This window comes from Perissodus microlepis, chromosome 10, assembly GCF_051167445.1.
Source record: "Perissodus microlepis isolate ML-2025 ecotype Zambia chromosome 10, ASM5116744v1, whole genome shotgun sequence".
NCBI classification, from domain to species: Eukaryota; Metazoa; Chordata; class Actinopteri; order Cichliformes; family Cichlidae; genus Perissodus; species Perissodus microlepis.
In genome coordinates this window covers 28,870,205-28,888,312 of record NC_140470.1, presented here as the reverse complement: position 1 = coordinate 28,888,312, position 18,108 = coordinate 28,870,205, and the positions used below count along the sequence as shown (strand labels likewise).

Sequence of the window (18,108 nt, the reverse complement as noted above, 5' to 3'; positions counted from 1 at the left end):
ACGTATTTAAATGATCCAGAATCTTAAAACATCCAGTAACACAAATCTGTTTCTCGGGAAAAGCTTTTTGTTTTTCGAGTCAGCTCAAGCATCTGCTTCATGTCACATGAAGAGACTTCACATGAACTTATTTCATGCATAAAAACGCCCTTCATCATTTCACATCATTACTGTATCTACTTTAGAGTTTATCAAATGTTCTCTTTCTAGATTATTTAAAGCAATAATTATTTTATGACTTGTAGCAAGATTTTTTTTTAAATGTCTTTTTTTGTTGTGAAACTAACTGAGCAAGCAGTCCTAGTCGATGCACACAATCCACAGTTTTCAGCTTATATACATTTTCTTACAGCTGCTTTATTTTCCACTGCAGTTTAACATGCAGGGCTTCTGTGAAGGTTTCATTAGTGGTTTAGGTGTGAGTTTACTGCTATTCCATATGTGGGCACTAGATGGAGCCATTCAGTCATTAAGGTTAAGAGAAGTTGACTGGATATGAGGTAGCAGCTTTTTGAGAGACTAAAAACTAAAATCGAGGTTGAAAAAAAAATAACATTTTTGTTAACTTAAATAAAAGTAAAAACTAGACTTTAGAAATTATTTTATAAAACTAACAAAAATAAAAGAAATAAGCAGGAAACAATAGTTTTACTCTCTGTCACAGCCAGCATGTGGTATGTTTACTTTGGGGTGCTATATTGGACACTTTTTTGCACTCTTCTGAAAATCTAAAAGCATTCCCCTGACAGATAATAAAAAAGGAAACTAATTTAAACTAAACATTTTTTTGTCCTTGTTCTCATCTTGTTAGTGTGCAGCAGCTCTAAGCTGCACTTCCTTCGCTGTTAAGCTAAAAATAAGTTTGCAGGCACTCCTATGGTGTAAAACATTTCACTTTTTACGACCAAATTACTGTAAGTTCTAATAGTTTGAATTCAGTGATATTTTAATTTCATATAAGTACAATAAAATATAAACAACAGAAAGTACATTATGTGGAGGGGTACTTCATATTAAACTCCAGTTAACCTGATGATTTTTGTCAGATTACAAATATAAGATTCATTTTTGGTAGCTGAATGAACCCAATCAATCCTTTTTTTGTTTCTTTTAGTAAACCGACACATTATGATTATGTTCTTTCTCATGCTGTATTGGTCGGTCAGCTGGTATCTTCAGTATATTTATTTGCTTACTGTAGAGCACTGTTGTGCAATTCCTTAGTTCTTGGATCATAAAATGTTCTCTGCGTGAGAGTCAATGAGCTCTCGCAGCAGTTAATTGCTCTCTCAGACCCAGCGTTAGTCCAGGTTCATACTGATAGAACGGTGTATGTATCATCTCTCCTGTGGAAATGTCTACAACCTTTATTCACAGCAGGTGTCTCTGAGTAACAGCAGTAACAGAGACAGACCTCATTCACGAGGTGTTTACATTCCCATAAGAGCTGTGTGCACCTCTGTGACACAGGGGTGCTCAGGAGGGTTCAAAGTGTGTTTTGAGTTTGTGTTTGTCTTTCACACAGCCTTGGTGTGCGTGCTCTCTGTCTACTTATCTACGGCGTTCTCTTGCTCAAATATGTTTGGGGTCAGGGGATTGTGGTGTGCAGGATTTTAGGTTAAAACTTGAAATGAACAGAAATCCTCACTGGTGTCCCCCACAGTGTGCATGTCTGTTCAGTATCACTTGCACTGTAATGTAGACTTGCAATAATGTATATAGCTTTAAGAGTCCTTGTACATCTAATAATTTTATGCATAAACAGAAGTTACAAATACGCTGATATATGTTGTGTGTAATTAATATTTTGGATTCATTCTAGTTGACATTAAATCTGACTTTGGCTAAAAGGGCAGAAAGACTAGTTTGAGGCAACTTTTCACGCCTCAGATCTCAGAGCCTTTATCGCATTTTGGTGGATGCAAACTGACCCAGTGAGCGGTCTCACAATGCAGCTATTAGTCAAACTCAAACTGCTTATTGATCGGACTAAAGTGAGGGTTTTGTTTGTTTAGGTCTGTTTGTGTTGGATTTCTGTTTGCCCTCGGTTCAGGGCTGCAATCTTTTTCCCGTTAAGAAAATGGGAAAACAGCAGCCTAAACACAAACAACACTGGCAGTCTTTAAATATTAACAGCTGCAATTTAAAAGGCCATTCAAGTGTCAGATAGTCTGCTTTATTTCTAATGGTTATGTCACACCTATTTGTCAGCTTCAGAGTAATTATTTAAGAAAAGTTACATCTCTAAATGCTTTCTTTAAAGCAGTTCATGGAAGTCACACTGTTTATTCATCAAACACTGGCACAGGCTGACTCACTGCTGTGGACACCTGATGCATCAGAGCCATTATTGATTAACCTGTGCTTTTCCTTTCGGTCAATACATTTGCTTCTGTCTACAGTCCCTGCAAAACCACTTTGAAAGCACATCAGATCTCAATGGGGGAAAAAATCATGCTGGATATCTTTACTGGTATGGACTGGGTAGTGTGTTTGGAACAAATGGATGCTATGTGGTTGAGTTTATGTTAGGCGAGCACATGGGTCACTCAGTGACCCCGAGACCATCACTGACCCACCACCAAACCAGTCATGCTGGATTATATTACAGGCAGCATAATGTTCTCCACAGCCTTTCCAAACCCTTTCCCGTGTGTCGCATGTCCTCCCAAATACAGGGTGCCACAATTCCACATTGCCAGGCACAGGGCCCACTAGAGGATGTTGAGCCCTCAGGCCACCCTCACAAAATTTCTGATTGTTTGGTCAGACATTCACACCAGTGGCCTGCCAGAGGTCATTTTGTAGCTCTCCTAGAGTAACTACCTGTCTCCCAGAATCTCCTCCATGCTCTTGAGACTGCACTGGGAGACACAGCAAACCTGGCAATGAAGCACATTGATGTGTCATCCTGGAGGAGTTGGACTGCATGTGCAGCATCTGTAGGGTCCAGGTATCATCTCATGCTACCTGCAGTGACACTGACTCTATCCAAATGCAAATCTAGTGAAAAAATGCAGTCCGTAAAGATGAGGAAGGGAAAAAATGTCACCGGCCTTCACCTGCTGTCTCATTGTTGCCCCTCTAGTGCACCTGTTGTTAATTTCATTAACACCAAAGCGGCTGAAACTGATTAACACCCAGTCTGCAACTTAAACGACCAGATTAATATCGCAGAGGTTTAAGACTCGATGGTAAACTCGGATTAAAACGTGTTCCTTTAATATTTTTTTTAGCAGCGTATACTAGTTTAACCCGTGCTTTTCATCTAGGTCAGTACATTTGCTTCTGTCTTTAGTATCTGCAAAACCATTCTGAGGGAAAAAGCAGTGTAGGAGGAAAGAAAAGCTCTGCAAAAGGCGTATAGGAAAAGTTTACATTTATTTCCAAATACAAAAGAGTACAATGCAGAAAAGGATGCTTGTGGTCATTTAAAAATGGAGTCATCACAGAGTTTGTCCAGTGAAAAACTCCAACTTCATTGTGTCGTCGTCAATGTACACATAGACTGTATATAAAGGATGGATGCAGCCATCGCGCTGTCACCCATTGGTTTGCAAAGTCCAGTTTTTAAAGCTTTGAGATGATGAATTTCAAAGTGCTGTGAAGACTTCCTAACTTGAAGCGTACACTGATTTATTGCTCTTTTGAATTGTATTCAGTGAGACTCATAAGGTCATCAGTAAAGTCTTTGCTAAGGGAATCATATAGGGGGACTTCTATACAAGCTTAATTTGCCCCTTGTTGGTCGTTACAAAGGATTCAGATTAAAGATTTTCCCTTTTCAAATTTAACAAATATTCTTTATATTTTGCATGACTGGAAATCTCATTGTGATACACTGATATTAATGTACAAGGCACTTGTAATTCTTTGAAAATGCATTCAAATTTTCAAATAGGATGGAAATTAATACAATTTATAGTTATAGTTTACATTTTGCAGGCACAGTCCAACATCGGTTTCAGGTAATACAGTACTGTGAGAAGTATTCTTTCTGATTTAGATTAGAAACATCCATTTTGGCTGCTATGTAGAAAACTTTTAGTCAGATTTTTGCACATGCAGCAAAAGCTAGGCATCTATGTAGCTAATGAGAACACGTTCACGTAATGAAAACCATTCATTAACTGTTTTTATTGACAATGTCTTCATGTATTTTTCCTACATTTTTGTCTACTTTGTTTATATTTCACAAGGATAGTAAAAGACTGATAATAAAGATAAAAAGTGACAATTTCCTATCAATGCAAACGCGTGAAAACTATAGAGAACAGGTCAAACAAGTACAGAAACACAACTTTAATAGTTCTGCTGTGTAATTTTGTTGAAATTTCACAATTGCTTCTCAAAAAAATCCAGCAAACACTGACAATGTGTATTCATTTAGATACACTATAAGAATACATTTATTAAACTTAAGCTGTGAGGCAGTTACAGTTAAAGGTGTAATGGCCGGGTGGACCCCTCAGACATATCCTGTGATGTCATATCCTGCTGCAGTGGGCTTCCTAGCTCGTTGGGCTCCATGCGTACCCGACTCTGAACTGCCACTTGCACTACGAATTAGTGTCTGCCCCCTGCTGGGGGTATTGACACCCCCCACCTGCAGGGTGGGGTTGCGGTAGGTCTGTGAGGTTGTTCGTACACCTGTGCTCGATATGCCGCCTCCTACTGGGTACGGATATCCGCCTCCGTGGCGTCTGCCACGGCCACCTTCCTGCTCTTCACAACATGACACACATAGCATCCCCCCACCCAGCATGGAAATGAGTGCAGAGGCCAGCCCAGTGTATAGGCACTCTCCGAGTTCATACTTCATGCTTTGAGGTACGTTTGGAAGGTAGAAGGTCTTAACCACCTCGTGTGTGGTCCATGCCACGGGTACGAGAGCCAGAAAGCCTGCAAAGACAAATAACACCCCACCTGCACCGGCTACACGACTCTTAACCCCACCAGAGCTCTCCAAGCAAAGCGTGCACTGCATTCCCAGAGTTGCCATAGCAATTGCAAGGATGGACAACACTATGGAGATGACCATGAGGGCACGAGCAGCCTGCAGGTCCGAAGGCAAAGCCAGCATTGAGTTGTAGGTCTCACATTGGAAGGCCCCCGTGCTCTGATAGACACACTCCATCCACAGGCCCCGCATGTTATCCACAGCTGTGACAATATTGGAACCAACGTGTGCAGAAATCTGCCAGTATGGAAGTACTGTGGCCACCAGGGTCCCCAGCATCCCCAGTAAGCCCAGGAAGAAGCCCATCAGCTCCAGAGCTGCTGATGCCATAGCCGTAACTGTGATCACCCAGAAGCAACCAGAAGAGACGAGCTCCTGCAAAACCCACAGAAATATTTAATTAAATACTATAAATAAATGAATACTAAATAATAATTTTGTCATAACTGCAAAAAACCCAAGGCAACCAATTAAACTAAATTATATAAAATTCTCATTAATTAGCTGCAAAATATTGGTTAAAGAAATGTAATTACAATAGCTGTAATTTGGTCACATTACTATACAAAATATAGTAAATATTTCTTTATTTGCTTTTTTTAAATGGAGATTTACTGCCTAAAAAAATCAGGTTGTAATATTAAAAAAAAACAGGCTTTAGTTTTGTTAGCTTGCTAAGTATGCTAATAGAGGAAAGTTGTAAAATACTAGATGATATAACATTCATGACAATTTTACAGAGTAAGATTCATATTTTAGATAATACTTTAAAACATTATTGCTTTTTTCTTTAGTTTTAGCTTTAGCATTGTCAGGTAGCAAGCTAACCAGTTATACTAGCTAATTAAAAGTAGTCTAAATCAAACAGGGTTTTGTTTTTAGTTCTTAATTTCTCACATTTTGTTAATGTCATTTAGTTCAAGTGTTGTGTGCAGAGTAGCTTGGATTTTCAATTACAGTTTATTGTAACTTAAACGTTTTAAGTTTAATGCTAACCTTGTAATCACAGGAGAGAAAGCTAAGCAGCATTCAGATGAACATCATTACATTTCATTTCTCACACACTCACCGGCCATGCACACTTATGTACACTTTGTTAGTTCTGGGTTTGATTCAAGGTGCTGGAAACATTGCTTAGAGATTCTGATCCATGCTAACATTTTAACTTTGTGTACTTTCAGCTGATTGGTTGGCTGCACATCTATGATGCAAATCTTTGATGTGCACCATATCCCAAAAGGTGTTCTAGTGGATTGAGATCTGATGACTGTGGAGGTTCAAGAAACCAGTTTGGGATCATTCAAGCTTTGTGACCTGGTGCGATATCAAGCTGGAAGCAGCCATTAGTAGACTGTGGTCACGAAGGCATGGACACAGTCAGCGATACTCAGGTAAACTATGGTGTTTCTGCGCTGCTCTGTTGATACTAAGGGGTATAAAATATGGGGAACAGGGGCACATTTACCTCTATACAGTGCCCTGTCTTCTTTTAACAAGTCTGGACTTTTGGGAGAGGGATGTTGTCACTCTGAGGTATGAAAAGCCTTCACTGATACAGGTGTCATCTGAATGGCAACATGTATTGCTCTGAACTTTGCATAGACCTTTTAACACTGAACCAAGCTACCAACTCCAGAGGTAGTAAAGCACGTACCATTTTTCCTGTTTAGTCCAGAGGACATGGCATCCATGTTTTACAAAAAGAATTTCAAATTTAAATTCGTCTGACCACAGAACAGATTTACAGTTTGCCTCTGTCCTTATTAAATGAGCTCTGACTCAAAGGTCATGTTCACATACAGATTTCTTATTCTGTCCTATTTGGTCCAGTTTGTGTTTAGTGACTGACTAGAAAGATTCAGTTCAAGTATTATCTGTGTAATCTACCGCTGGCACAGTGGCAGGTGACACTGGCTGTTTGAACAATATTCCCACCAGAGAAATCAAAGTAATTTTAGTTCATACAGTACACACCACTAAAATCAATGCACAGTAACCCACCAAAAAACAAATCAGCATTCTTTAAGTGTAAAGAAATTCAAGTATTCATTGAAAACCTTTAAATTTACTGACAAACGTTGCTCTGTTCCCTTATTCAGACAGGGTCACCACAGTGGGTAGCTCCACATGTGAGATTTGACAGATGCCCTTCCCAAAGGCAACTATGTCCTGTAAAAAAGAATGTGAAACGGATACTTAAATCCTTAATTGGCATCTGAGCCACATTTATAATAGCTAAATTCTTCTAAATTCTGTGAGGTGTTACATTGATTCAGTTTTGCAGTCCACACATCCTTCCTCCTGAATAAACAGTGACAACACACACAGCTCACTTCCATGCATTTACCTGAGAGTGCTGCAGGTTATAGAACAGCCAGGCGCTGAACTAGTCGAAGATTTTTTCCTTTGCTGCAGGGTGTGAAGTTGCAGCTGGAGCGGAGGATGAGGAGGTAGGGGATGAAGACAGAGCAGAGCCTGCAGCCTGCACAGATTAGATTCACCACTGGTATTTCTGTTGAACCTGCTCCTGGTTCTCCAGTAGAGAAAATGTTGCCTTTTTCTTGCTGTATCAGACTCTGACTGCTTCCTCAGACCTTGACATAGTCACAGCTGCTGTACTTTTAAAATGCCACTTACTCTGCTGCTGCTTAGATTAGACCGAGGGAGCCAAGAAGGGGAAAAAAATACTTCTTTCAGAAATGAGAGAAGAAGAAATACAGTCCTCTGGACTGCCTGTTGCAGGCTATCCACTTTAAAACAACAACAGAGAAGGATAAGAGACACCAGTGTTCCTGAACATTGTGTCTCTATCACCGTCTCATCTGTGTCTCGTGTTTGCGTATCTCTGTCCCTCATCCAGACCTTCACCTACTGTCATGTATACACACTGACATCTGTGTGACACACATATCCCGGTTGGTCAGACAGCTTAATCATTCTCTCATCTGTCATTTCTCCAAAACAGACCTTTGGTATGTTGGCGGAAACAGGCTGACCCAAAAACTAAAGGTACTGTGGACCCCTGTGTGTGTGAGAGAGAAACAGTTTCAGGAGTTTCATTAGCTTTTTGTAAGTGAAATTAACTAAACGTGTAATCATCAAGAAAAGCGCCTAAATCAGTCATCCTTTTATGGAACTGGAAAAAACATCCAGCTCACTCTGCAGAAATTTCAAGAAAAAAATGCTTGTGAGCACTTCTTTGCATTTTTAATTAAAATGAGCAATGAAATAAAACACCCTCAGGTGATAAACGTTACAAAAGGACGATGGGAAAAAAAAGCATATTTTTTATTATTTTTATTTAATTTCATATTTTGCAAGTGTGGGGTTCCAAGCAGAAATCGTTTTAGTTACATATTAATCTGCTCAATTTACTCAGGGTTGTTTTTTTTTAATGCAGAGACATGTTTTGACCTCTTATATTACAGCTACAGGGCAAATGTCCTTCTCAGGAATTCTAATTTCGACTTCGTTTGCCTAAGTTGGGTTCTCTTTCTACTTTTAACACTTGTTCTTTATGTTTTAGAAATATCATGAAGACTTTCCTCATATTTTTTTGACTGAAAAATATATATATATATTTTTACAAAAATGAGACACAAATGATCAGTTTCAAAATTATCACATGCTTATATTTTTAGCCCAGAGGCTTAAAACAATCATAATATGAAAACTTGATCAAGAAAAAAAAACTACTTCTAGTAAGAGGTAAATCAATGATTATATATCCAGTGTGCTACCCAGTGTTACATGCCAACATGTTATAACTGAGCAATTAACAAAGAAGTAATGCTGGTTGCATACAGTCACAAACCTTTTGGCGTTTTATGTTCAGGCAGGGTAGCCAAAAAGTCAACCAACCAGCTTGTCTCATTAAAGCAACTTATTTCTTTACACTTAAAATAGTTTTGCCCAATTTTATATTAGATATTAGCGGAATTTAGTGGTGCTAATGTTTTGAAATATTGTTGTAATTTATGTGATTTTATTATATAATATGATTATATGTTGCCTAAAGCAACAAGAATGTGTTATACCTAGTTAGCTAGCTATAGCTATGATTAGGGGATACGCTAAGCTAGGCTAAGCTAAGCTAAACTAAGCTAAGTTAAGCTAAACTAAGCTAAGATAGCCAAGATATAGCATATAAGAAATAGCTCAACAAGGTCAAATGTACACAAAAGAAAAGAATAAAGATAAAATAGATACAAAAAATTTGAAAAATCTAATATAGGAACTCAACAAGTTGAAATAAAAAATATTATAAAATGCTATATTACAAAAAATGCTATGTAAAGTAGTAAGTTTTACACAGAGAAAAAATGATTTATAAATAGAGTAAATTTAATGTAAAACAATTTTGCTAACTAAAGGTAATTTTGTAAATAAATAAATGTGTTTTTAGAGGCAACTAATGACTTCCTCCAAGCTGTCATTTTATCTTTAGCTGCCTTTATATTAAATAGGAGGTGTATATAAAACACAGAATTTGTAAAGCATGAACATCAGACACAAAAACAGCAAATTTCCCAAATGAATTAATTCTGCAGTTCTGTTTTAAAGTTCAGGCGTTATCATCTTATACTTTATTTATGTTTAAATGCAAATTTTAATGAATCAGAAAACATTTTCATGGCATCTCCCACCATCCACACTCAAACCTGCCATACAGTGGCGTAATTTCCAGGGGGGTCAGGGGGGTTATGATCCCCCCAATAATCAGACACAACCAATATAACCCCCCCCCCCCAATAAAATTATGAATTATCTTGCATAAATAGGCTGTTGATTTTCTTACCAGCAAAATAGTTGCATGTTTAATCATCTGGGAATTTACCCAGATTTATTTATTTATTTAGACAGAGATCTCGATCCCCCCTAATGTTCAGCACAAAGTTACGCCAATGCTGCCATAATATATTACTTCTGGGTGAGGCTGACACCAGATTTGGCCGGCTTCTGCCTATCATCATTTATCAAATGTTTTCAGGCTTGCCAGTCTGAAGGCTGTTGATGCACAGAGGCAGAAAATTACAAAAGCAAATGATACCTACCATGGTTACCATGGAGGTGGATCTACTGCTGATAGACGAGAGGGATGGTCCTTCCTTGTTGGTCAGTGTCGTGTAAGCTGTTGACACACACCATAAGAGTGTGCATGAGTAGTCATTACAGTCAGCTGGTTTGTCGAAGTTGAGCCCTTAGTTTCTAATCCTTCCAGTCGGCCCTCACATGGCAGCGGCATCATAATGGGATTAGAGTATAATCCAGTCACTTCCCCTCCAAAGCAGGCTGAGGGGGCAACGTCCACACACTCAGAAACACTGAGCCATTATTACAAAGCACAGAAAGGCATTATCTAGGCACGCTGCATATTAATGTGGCAGCTCAGGTCAGCCTGTGACCCTTTGTTATACTCTTGTGACTGTGACTGGTGCATACTTTCTGTGAATTAATGAAAAGAGCCAAAGAATATGAAACTGTTCCTATCACAACTTTATAAATCACTCCATAACAGTATGCAAATGTATGCACAATATGATAGGCCCGCTTTTATTTATTCTGTCTTTAAGAAATAAAATATTCTGCCACTACTGTGCATTTCTGCTCACTTTTATCTACCTGCTACACTCGACAGCACCTACTTAATGAAAAACACTTCTGACTGTCTGGATGATTTAAAATCCTGAATGGATTTCCTTCAACTAAATCATAGCACAGCTGAGGTAACTGTATTTGGTCCCCCTCTACCTCTCTCGATATCTTAAAAAAATGCACTTGGTTAGTGTATTTCTTTCAGCTTAATAACATTTTTAATAAATGTTCTTACTCCTCGTCTATTTGCTGTCATGCTGATGCCTTTTCTATGTTTGGCGGATATCATGATTTGCATTTTTTCATAGTCCTTTGCGGTCTATTCTATTAATATTATTATGTAGATGGCTTGTATACCTCACTGTGCTATATAAATATAATGAATTGACACCACTAATCTGGGAAATGCTTAAGCTTTGACTCGACTATATGAGCAATAGTATGCGGACAGCTACACATCATACCCATAAGTAGCTGCTGAACACGTCATTTGAACTCTCAGTGTTAATCTTCTGTTATAATAACCTAAACAACTCTGGGAAAGTATTTTAGAGCCCGGCTATGGGGATTTGCTCCCATTCTCCTCAGGCACATTAGTGAGCCTATTGATGCTGTAATAAGGCTCACAGTTTATCCAAGGAATGTCAGATGGGGTTGAGAGAGTCAGGTCTCAGTGGTTTGAAGTGCTGAAGAACAAATCAAGTCTCGCATCTCAGCAGCACAAGTTTCAGCAGTAAAATTAAGGAAGCCCTTTAGAGCATTATCTCAGTATCTTTGACTCGCAGGTTGTTGAAGGGTTTCCCATGATGCAATGAACAATTTCTCTCTTATCTTTCCCCTCAGCCCCCAACCTGTGGCAGCAGATAGCTAACACCCTCTGAGTTTGCTTCTGCTGGAGGTTTCTTCCTGTTTGAAGTGAGTTCTTCCTTCCCACAGTCGCCAAGTGCTTGCTCACAGTTTATATGGAGTCTTTTCCTCGTATTGAAAAGCAGTTGCTGAGGCCGCTGTTGTTGTGAGCTGGTGCTGTGTAAATAAACAGCCTATAAAAACATCTGAGAAGAAATTGAATGAATTTAATTGTTTTTAAAAGGTTTTGTCTTTGCGTGCGGTTTCGTCTCTTATACTGTCTCTGCCCACGATCATATTTCCATCCATCGATCCATCCATGTAAGCCAAGTCAAGTACCTGATAGTGTGTAAGTTCAGATTTAGGTTAAAAATCTTTGAAAGATGCTTAGTTCAGTTGCCTAACATAGGCTGCTATGCCACATGTAGCTTCAGATGCATTTTTAAATACACTTTTGCCCCTTTTTTCTAATTGCTTACACCAAGTGCACTCTGTGAGATTTTACGTAATTATAACAACAAACATTATCTCTTTTAATGTTCATTTGGTGTGTATACTGATAAAAAGTCTGCATACTAGTATACAAACTTCCTGTTAACCCCAGAAGAGGGCGCCAAACCTCAGGTTAAACTTGCCATGCTTAATATACTAACTTAACCAAAGAGAGTGGTTAAGATCAAATAAAAAAAAAAATCAAAATTTATTTGTAAGCACATTTAAAAACAACACGGGTTGTGCTGTACATAGTAGAGATCAAATAGTAAACATACATAGTAATTACTATAAAAGACTAGTCATAATTGAAAGCTAGAGCGTACAAATGAAGGGCCTTTTTTCAGGAAGAAAAGCAGAAAATTTCATCAAAGTTATTTTGAAAAGATATTTTCAAAGTAATACATTTCCTCTTCCTGTATATGAAGGCAGCTGAATTTTAACATTTTAATTGATTAAAACACTTAAGAGGGAATTTCTGAAGCAGAAAACTCTGTTGATGTTGTCTGTGGAAGATGTTACAACTATGACATATGAGTAGATGGTGATAACCAACCAATCAGATTCTCAGTTTTAGTTTAGTTTTTAAACGTTTCACCAAGTTGAAACTGATTATTGCAAAGCACTGCAAGCAGCAGTTATTGTAATTTGTGTGGGAAGAAAATCATGGCAGCCAGTATCTGCTGGTTGCATCTGCCAATGTTTGCTTTATTTCGTGGGATTTCATTTCCCAGTGCTGCTGATGTTGGTTGTTCTAACTGTGGACTCAGTAATATTGCTATGACATGCAACTTTTTTTGGCATCAGTGAAATGTGTGATACTGGCATTGATGAGAAAGTTAACCCTCACCTCAAAGGCTGATCATTGTCTAGTGATTCTGGGAGTTATCTGACACGTCTCATGTCCAGCAGGTGAGTAATAAGTGCATAGGTGCACAACACAACAACAAGTGAAATCAGGAGAAGACAAAACAGGAAACAAAACTGACACAGGAGAAAAAAGAAATAACCTTTCAAAGTAAAACAGGAACTAACCAAGGAAACAAAAGGAACCCAGGCTTAAACAGAGGGAGGGTACCTAGAAAACAGAAAGTAAAAGTTAAACCTTAAATTAAAAGAATAGACTCAGAATAACCACAAGTAGAAGTAGGATGTAGAATAAGATGAATCTATACAGACAAAACAAAATAAACACAGAAATGTAAACTTTACAAACAGGATGCAGACAAAGCAGAGTTGTTTACAAACAGGACAAATAACTGAACTTAAACAGAAAACGTTGGTATATTAACTCTGAATTCAAAGTATTAAACAAGTGTCAAAACCAGCAATGTAAAATAACTTTTAAAAATTAACCTAATTAATAATTGCCCACTTTTAATGCGATACCCTACCAGTGGTTGCCAAAGTGTGGTCTCCCACAGGTGGAGTACTGAATTCAAGTCACAAAATTTGAGTTTTTAAGGAACACGTTTATTTATTTATGAGGCCCAAACAGTTTCCTTATTCTGAAACATTAATTCACAATGACAGTAATTGAGCACCACCTCAGGCTAAAGTACCTCCTCTGTTCCATATATTTTAATGGGAAGGTAGTTTAAGGGTTTACACAGCAGTGGAGTCTCCTGTGTAAACATCCATCTCTACCGGTTATCCTTTTCAGGGTTGCAGGAGGCTGGAGCCTATCCCAGCTGTCTTAGGGCCAGAGACCAGGTGCACCCTGGACAGGTCACCAGTCTGTCACACACAAATACAGACAACCATTCGCACTCACATTCAGGCCTATGGGCAATTTGAAGTTTCCAATTAACCTATCCCCACTAACTGCATGTCTTTGGACTCTAGGAGGAAGCAGGAGTACCCGGAGTGAACCCACGCAAACACAGGGAGAACATGCAAACTCCACACAGAAAGACCCCGCCTGATGGTGGAATTGAACTCAGGACCGTCTTGCTGTGAGGCAGCAGTGCTAACACCATGCTACTGTGTAAACAATTAGAAGAAAAACAACAGTGCACAGTATCACTAATTTCTCACTGAGCTTCCAGGATCTCCTGTAGAGCAAAAGGTTTGTTGTGGTGCCCTCAAGTGGTCACTAGAAGAAAATGCAGCAAACAAGTAGACTTTCATTCAAATATATACAGGGAGTGCAGAATTATTAGGCAAATGAGTATTTTGTCCACATCATCCTCTTCATGCATGTTGTCTTACTCCAAGCTGTATAGGCTCGAAAGCCTACTACCAATTAAGCATATTAGGTGATGTGCATCTCTGTAATGAGAAGGGGTGTGGTCTAACACATCAACACCCTATATCAGGTGTGCATAATTATTAGGCAACGTCCTTTCCTTTGGCAAAATGGGTCAAAAGAAGGACTTGACAGGCTCAGAAAAGTCAAAAATAGTGAGATATCTTGCAGAGGGATGCAGCAGTCTCAAAATTGCAAAGCTTCTGAAGCGTGATCATCGAACAATCAAGCGTTTCATTCAAAATAGTCAACAGGGTCGCAAGAAGCGTGTGGAAAAACCAAGGCGCAAAATAACTGCCCATGAACTGAGAAAAGTCAAGCGTGCAGCTGCCAAGATGCCACTTGCCACCAGTTTGGCCATATTTCAGAGCTGCAACATCACTGGAGTGCCCAAAAGCACAAGGTGTGCAATACTCAGAGACATGGCCAAGGTAAGAAAGGCTGAAAGACGACCACCACTGAACAAGACACACAAGCTGAAACGTCAAGACTGGGCCAAGAAATATCTCAAGACTGATTTTTCTAAGGTTTTATGGACTGATGAAATGAGAGTGAGTCTTGATGGGCCAGATGGATGGGCCCGTGGCTGGATTGGTAAAGGCAGAGAGCTCCAGTCCGACTCAGACGCCAACAAGGTGGAGGTGGAGTACTGGTTTGGGCTGGTATCATCAAAGATGAGCTTGTGGGGCCTTTTCGGGTTGAGGATGGAGTCAAGCTCAACTCCCAGTCCTACTGCCAGTTTCTGGAAGACACCTTCTTCAAGCAGTGGTACAGGAAGAAGTCTGCATCCTTCAAGAAAAACATGATTTTCATGCAGGACAATGCTCCATCACACGCGTCCAAGTACTCCACAGCGTGGCTGGCAAGAAAGGGTATAAAAGAAGAAAAACTAATGACATGGCCACCTTGTTCACCTGATCTGAACCCCATTGAGAACCTGTGGTCCATCATCAAATGTGAGATTTACAAGGAGGGAAAACAGTACACCTCTCTGAACAGTGTCTGGGAGGCTGTGGTTGCTGCTGCACGCAATGTTGATGGTGAACAGATCAAAACACTGACAGAATCCATGGATGGCAGGCTTTTGAGTGTCCTTGCAAAGAAAGGTGGCTATATTGGTCGCTGATTTGTTTTTGTTTTGTTTTTGAATGTCAGAAATGTATATTTGTGAATGTGGAGATGTTATATTGGTTTCACTGGTAAAAATAAATCATTGAAATGGGTATATATTTGTTTTTAAGTTGCCTAATAATTATGCACAGTAATAGTCACCTGCACACACAGATATCCCCCTAAAATAGCTAAAACTAAAAACTACTTCCAAAAACATTCAGCTTTGATATTAATGAGTTTTTTTGGGTTCATTGAGAACATGGTTGTTGTTCAATAATAAAATTATTCCTCAAAAATACAACTTGCCTAATAATTCTGCACTCCCTGTAGGTAGAGGCCTATTTCAGCTGCTACAGGACAAGAGGCAACCCTGTTTGTAACTGATTAACAGGGTTACAGGACCAACACAGAAAGAAAAACAACTACTAACACCTATGAGTAATTTAGAATCACTGATTAACTAAACCCCACCAACTGCATGTCTTTGCACCATGGGAGGAAGCCAGAGTACCCACGGTTAATCTACACAGATATGCACAGAAAGGCCAGATGGTGGATTCAAACCCAAGACCATCTTGCTGTGACCATCTTGTTGCGCTGACCACCAAGTACATATTAAGCAACCCTCTTTCATTAAGAAAACCAATATATCCTTATAAACAATTATGAATACGGGGTACAGAAAGCCACTCAGTTAAAACAGTTAAACATAAATGGTTCATGATCATAAATTTAAATTGACCAGCAATTGTAATTGTGCTGTAAAACACTTTTTTGTTTATGTTTTGTGTCCTGTTAGGCTGTTTTTTCAACACTTTTAAAAGCAATCTTATAAAGCTAACAGGAGTGGCACCTGGTGTGGTCTTCTGCTGCTGTAGCCCATCTGATGTGCTGCATATTTTGATTGTAACAACTGATTATTTGAGTTACTATCAGCTTTGAGTCTGGTTATTGGCTGATTAGATATTTGGTTAAACGGCTGAAAAGTTTTGACTTAAATTCTTTTGTAAATCTTCCTTGTCATGGCTAACAGGTACGTGGGACTCAGGAGACCAGTTCCGGTTTTTTATTTACAGTGAAAGAATACATTTATACAAAAACACAAGGCAAAAGGGGAATACTGCTCTAGGGAGTCCAGGGATGTAGGGAATCCACACATCCAGTATTTAAAGGTAATTCTCCCTCAACTCACGGTCAGGCTTACCACACCAGGGAAGAGAATCCAGTGATCTGTGCAGAGGAACCACACAGTCACAATCCAGAAACACCAGGGGCACAGCAAAGCACACGGAGATGCAAAAACCAGGATTTTAACTAACTAAGCAGTTCAGCAATCCAACAAAAAAGGAGTTTATTTAAAAGTTTTCTAGATGAGATCTAAACGCATCAGGAAGTTTTCAAAAGTCCGTTCTGATAGCACCATTTATGTGTTTTTAATCTCATTAATTTTTTCAGATATTTGATTTCTTCTACAGCTTTTACACTGGTGGTGCAGATGTAAATGTTTGAGTGAGTGTCATTACAAGAGTAAAGTTTTTATCATCAAAATAGCTTAACTAAAAGCACTCATTGTGTAGAATAGCTCTTTTTAAACTGTATTGTGTTACTGGGTTATAATTAGGGTCATTAATGTGTAAATCAATTTATTTTTGCACTAGATAAACCAGTAAAGTTTTCAGTTGCTTATATGGTAAATGGTAAATGGCCTGTATTTGTATAGCGCTTTACTAGTCCCTGAGGACCCCAAAGCGCTTTACACATTCAGTCATTCACCCATTCACACACACATTCACACACTGGTGATGGCAAGCTACATTGTAGCCACAGCTGCCCTGGGGCGCACTGACAGAGGCGCCCCAGGGCGCCCCCTATATGCCGAGGGGGAGCTTTAGCAGTAATAATACAACACAAATAAAAGGAAAAAGAAAAAACAATTTTCAAACAATAGAAACTAAACTGAAAAAAGGTAAACCCAGCCTCAAAAGGGACACAAAATGTAAAAAAATAAAATAAAAATAAATATGAATGGATAAAAAAAAAAAACCAAAAGTCAGAGCCTCTTATCTTTTTGTGAATCTACACCTCAGTTTATTTATGAAAAAGGGACTACATAATACCTGAGCGGATTAGATCAGTGTGCAATCCAACTTTAGAGGTCTCTTTGGCGGACAGCTGTCAAACGAGGCAGTCCAAAAACAAGCTGACCAATCACAGCCTCTTTGGAAAAGTCATTTCACTCCTCAGACCAATCAGGGCGTTCTAAATCCAAACGGGAAACCACGCGCGATCCATGTAAAGATTTTTTTTTGTCTCCGCCCACAATTTCCAAAAATAATAAATTAATAAAAGTGTGTCCTAAGGTTATCCTGACCCTATTATTCTTCCATACACTTTATGTGTTTCAAACGTCTCACGTATACATGCGTGGGCTGTTTACATACCAAGCCGGCCGGTGTTTGGGCTCAGTGACTCAAAACTTACATTAGAGTTTTTACTATTTATGTTTATCAGCGTTGATTGATTAATTTCATTGCGCTTTGTGTGCGTTTGGGTATGGATTTGTTGCGATATAAATCGCTTTGCGGTTCGGCATACTAAAAAATGTTTATTTTATAGTTTAATTTGTGTAGAAAAGTGATTTTTACCAAAATGCTAGGCGATGGATTCACCTTGTGAAAGTCGCTTGAACGCATGAAGCAGCTTCAGAAATTAGTATTTTTAGCGCGAAAAAATGTTGTTTTCTGTGTATTATTCATGCCGAATCAAAGAAGTTGCACCAACGACAGGAAACAACTCTGACTCATGCTTTGTGAGTCACCTTTTCAGACTGATAAGGACCGGCCAGCTTAAATCT

At 38.9% G+C, this 18,108-nt stretch overlaps 1 protein-coding gene across 1 annotated transcript; it reads right to left on the bottom strand.

Moving 5' to 3' along the window:
• Nucleotides 1–3,205: 3,205 nt before the first annotated feature.
• On the bottom strand, nt 3,206–9,155 carry cldn2 (claudin 2). Its single transcript, XM_084940937.1, has 2 exons — nt 7,308–9,155; nt 3,206–5,335 (listed from the first exon to the last, which is right to left on the bottom strand). The coding sequence occupies exon 2, from the start codon at nt 5,288–5,290 to the stop codon at nt 4,469–4,471; it is 822 nt and encodes a 273-aa protein (XP_084797063.1). The 5' UTR covers nt 5,291–5,335; nt 7,308–9,155; the 3' UTR covers nt 3,206–4,468.
• Between the last annotated feature and the right edge of the window lie 8,953 nt (nt 9,156–18,108).

Bases quoted from the DNA above. Each gene is read 5' to 3' on its own strand.
- cldn2 (XM_084940937.1), bottom strand. From the start codon at position 5,290: ATGGCATCAGCAGCTCTGGAGCTGATGGGCTTCTTCCTGGGCTTACTG.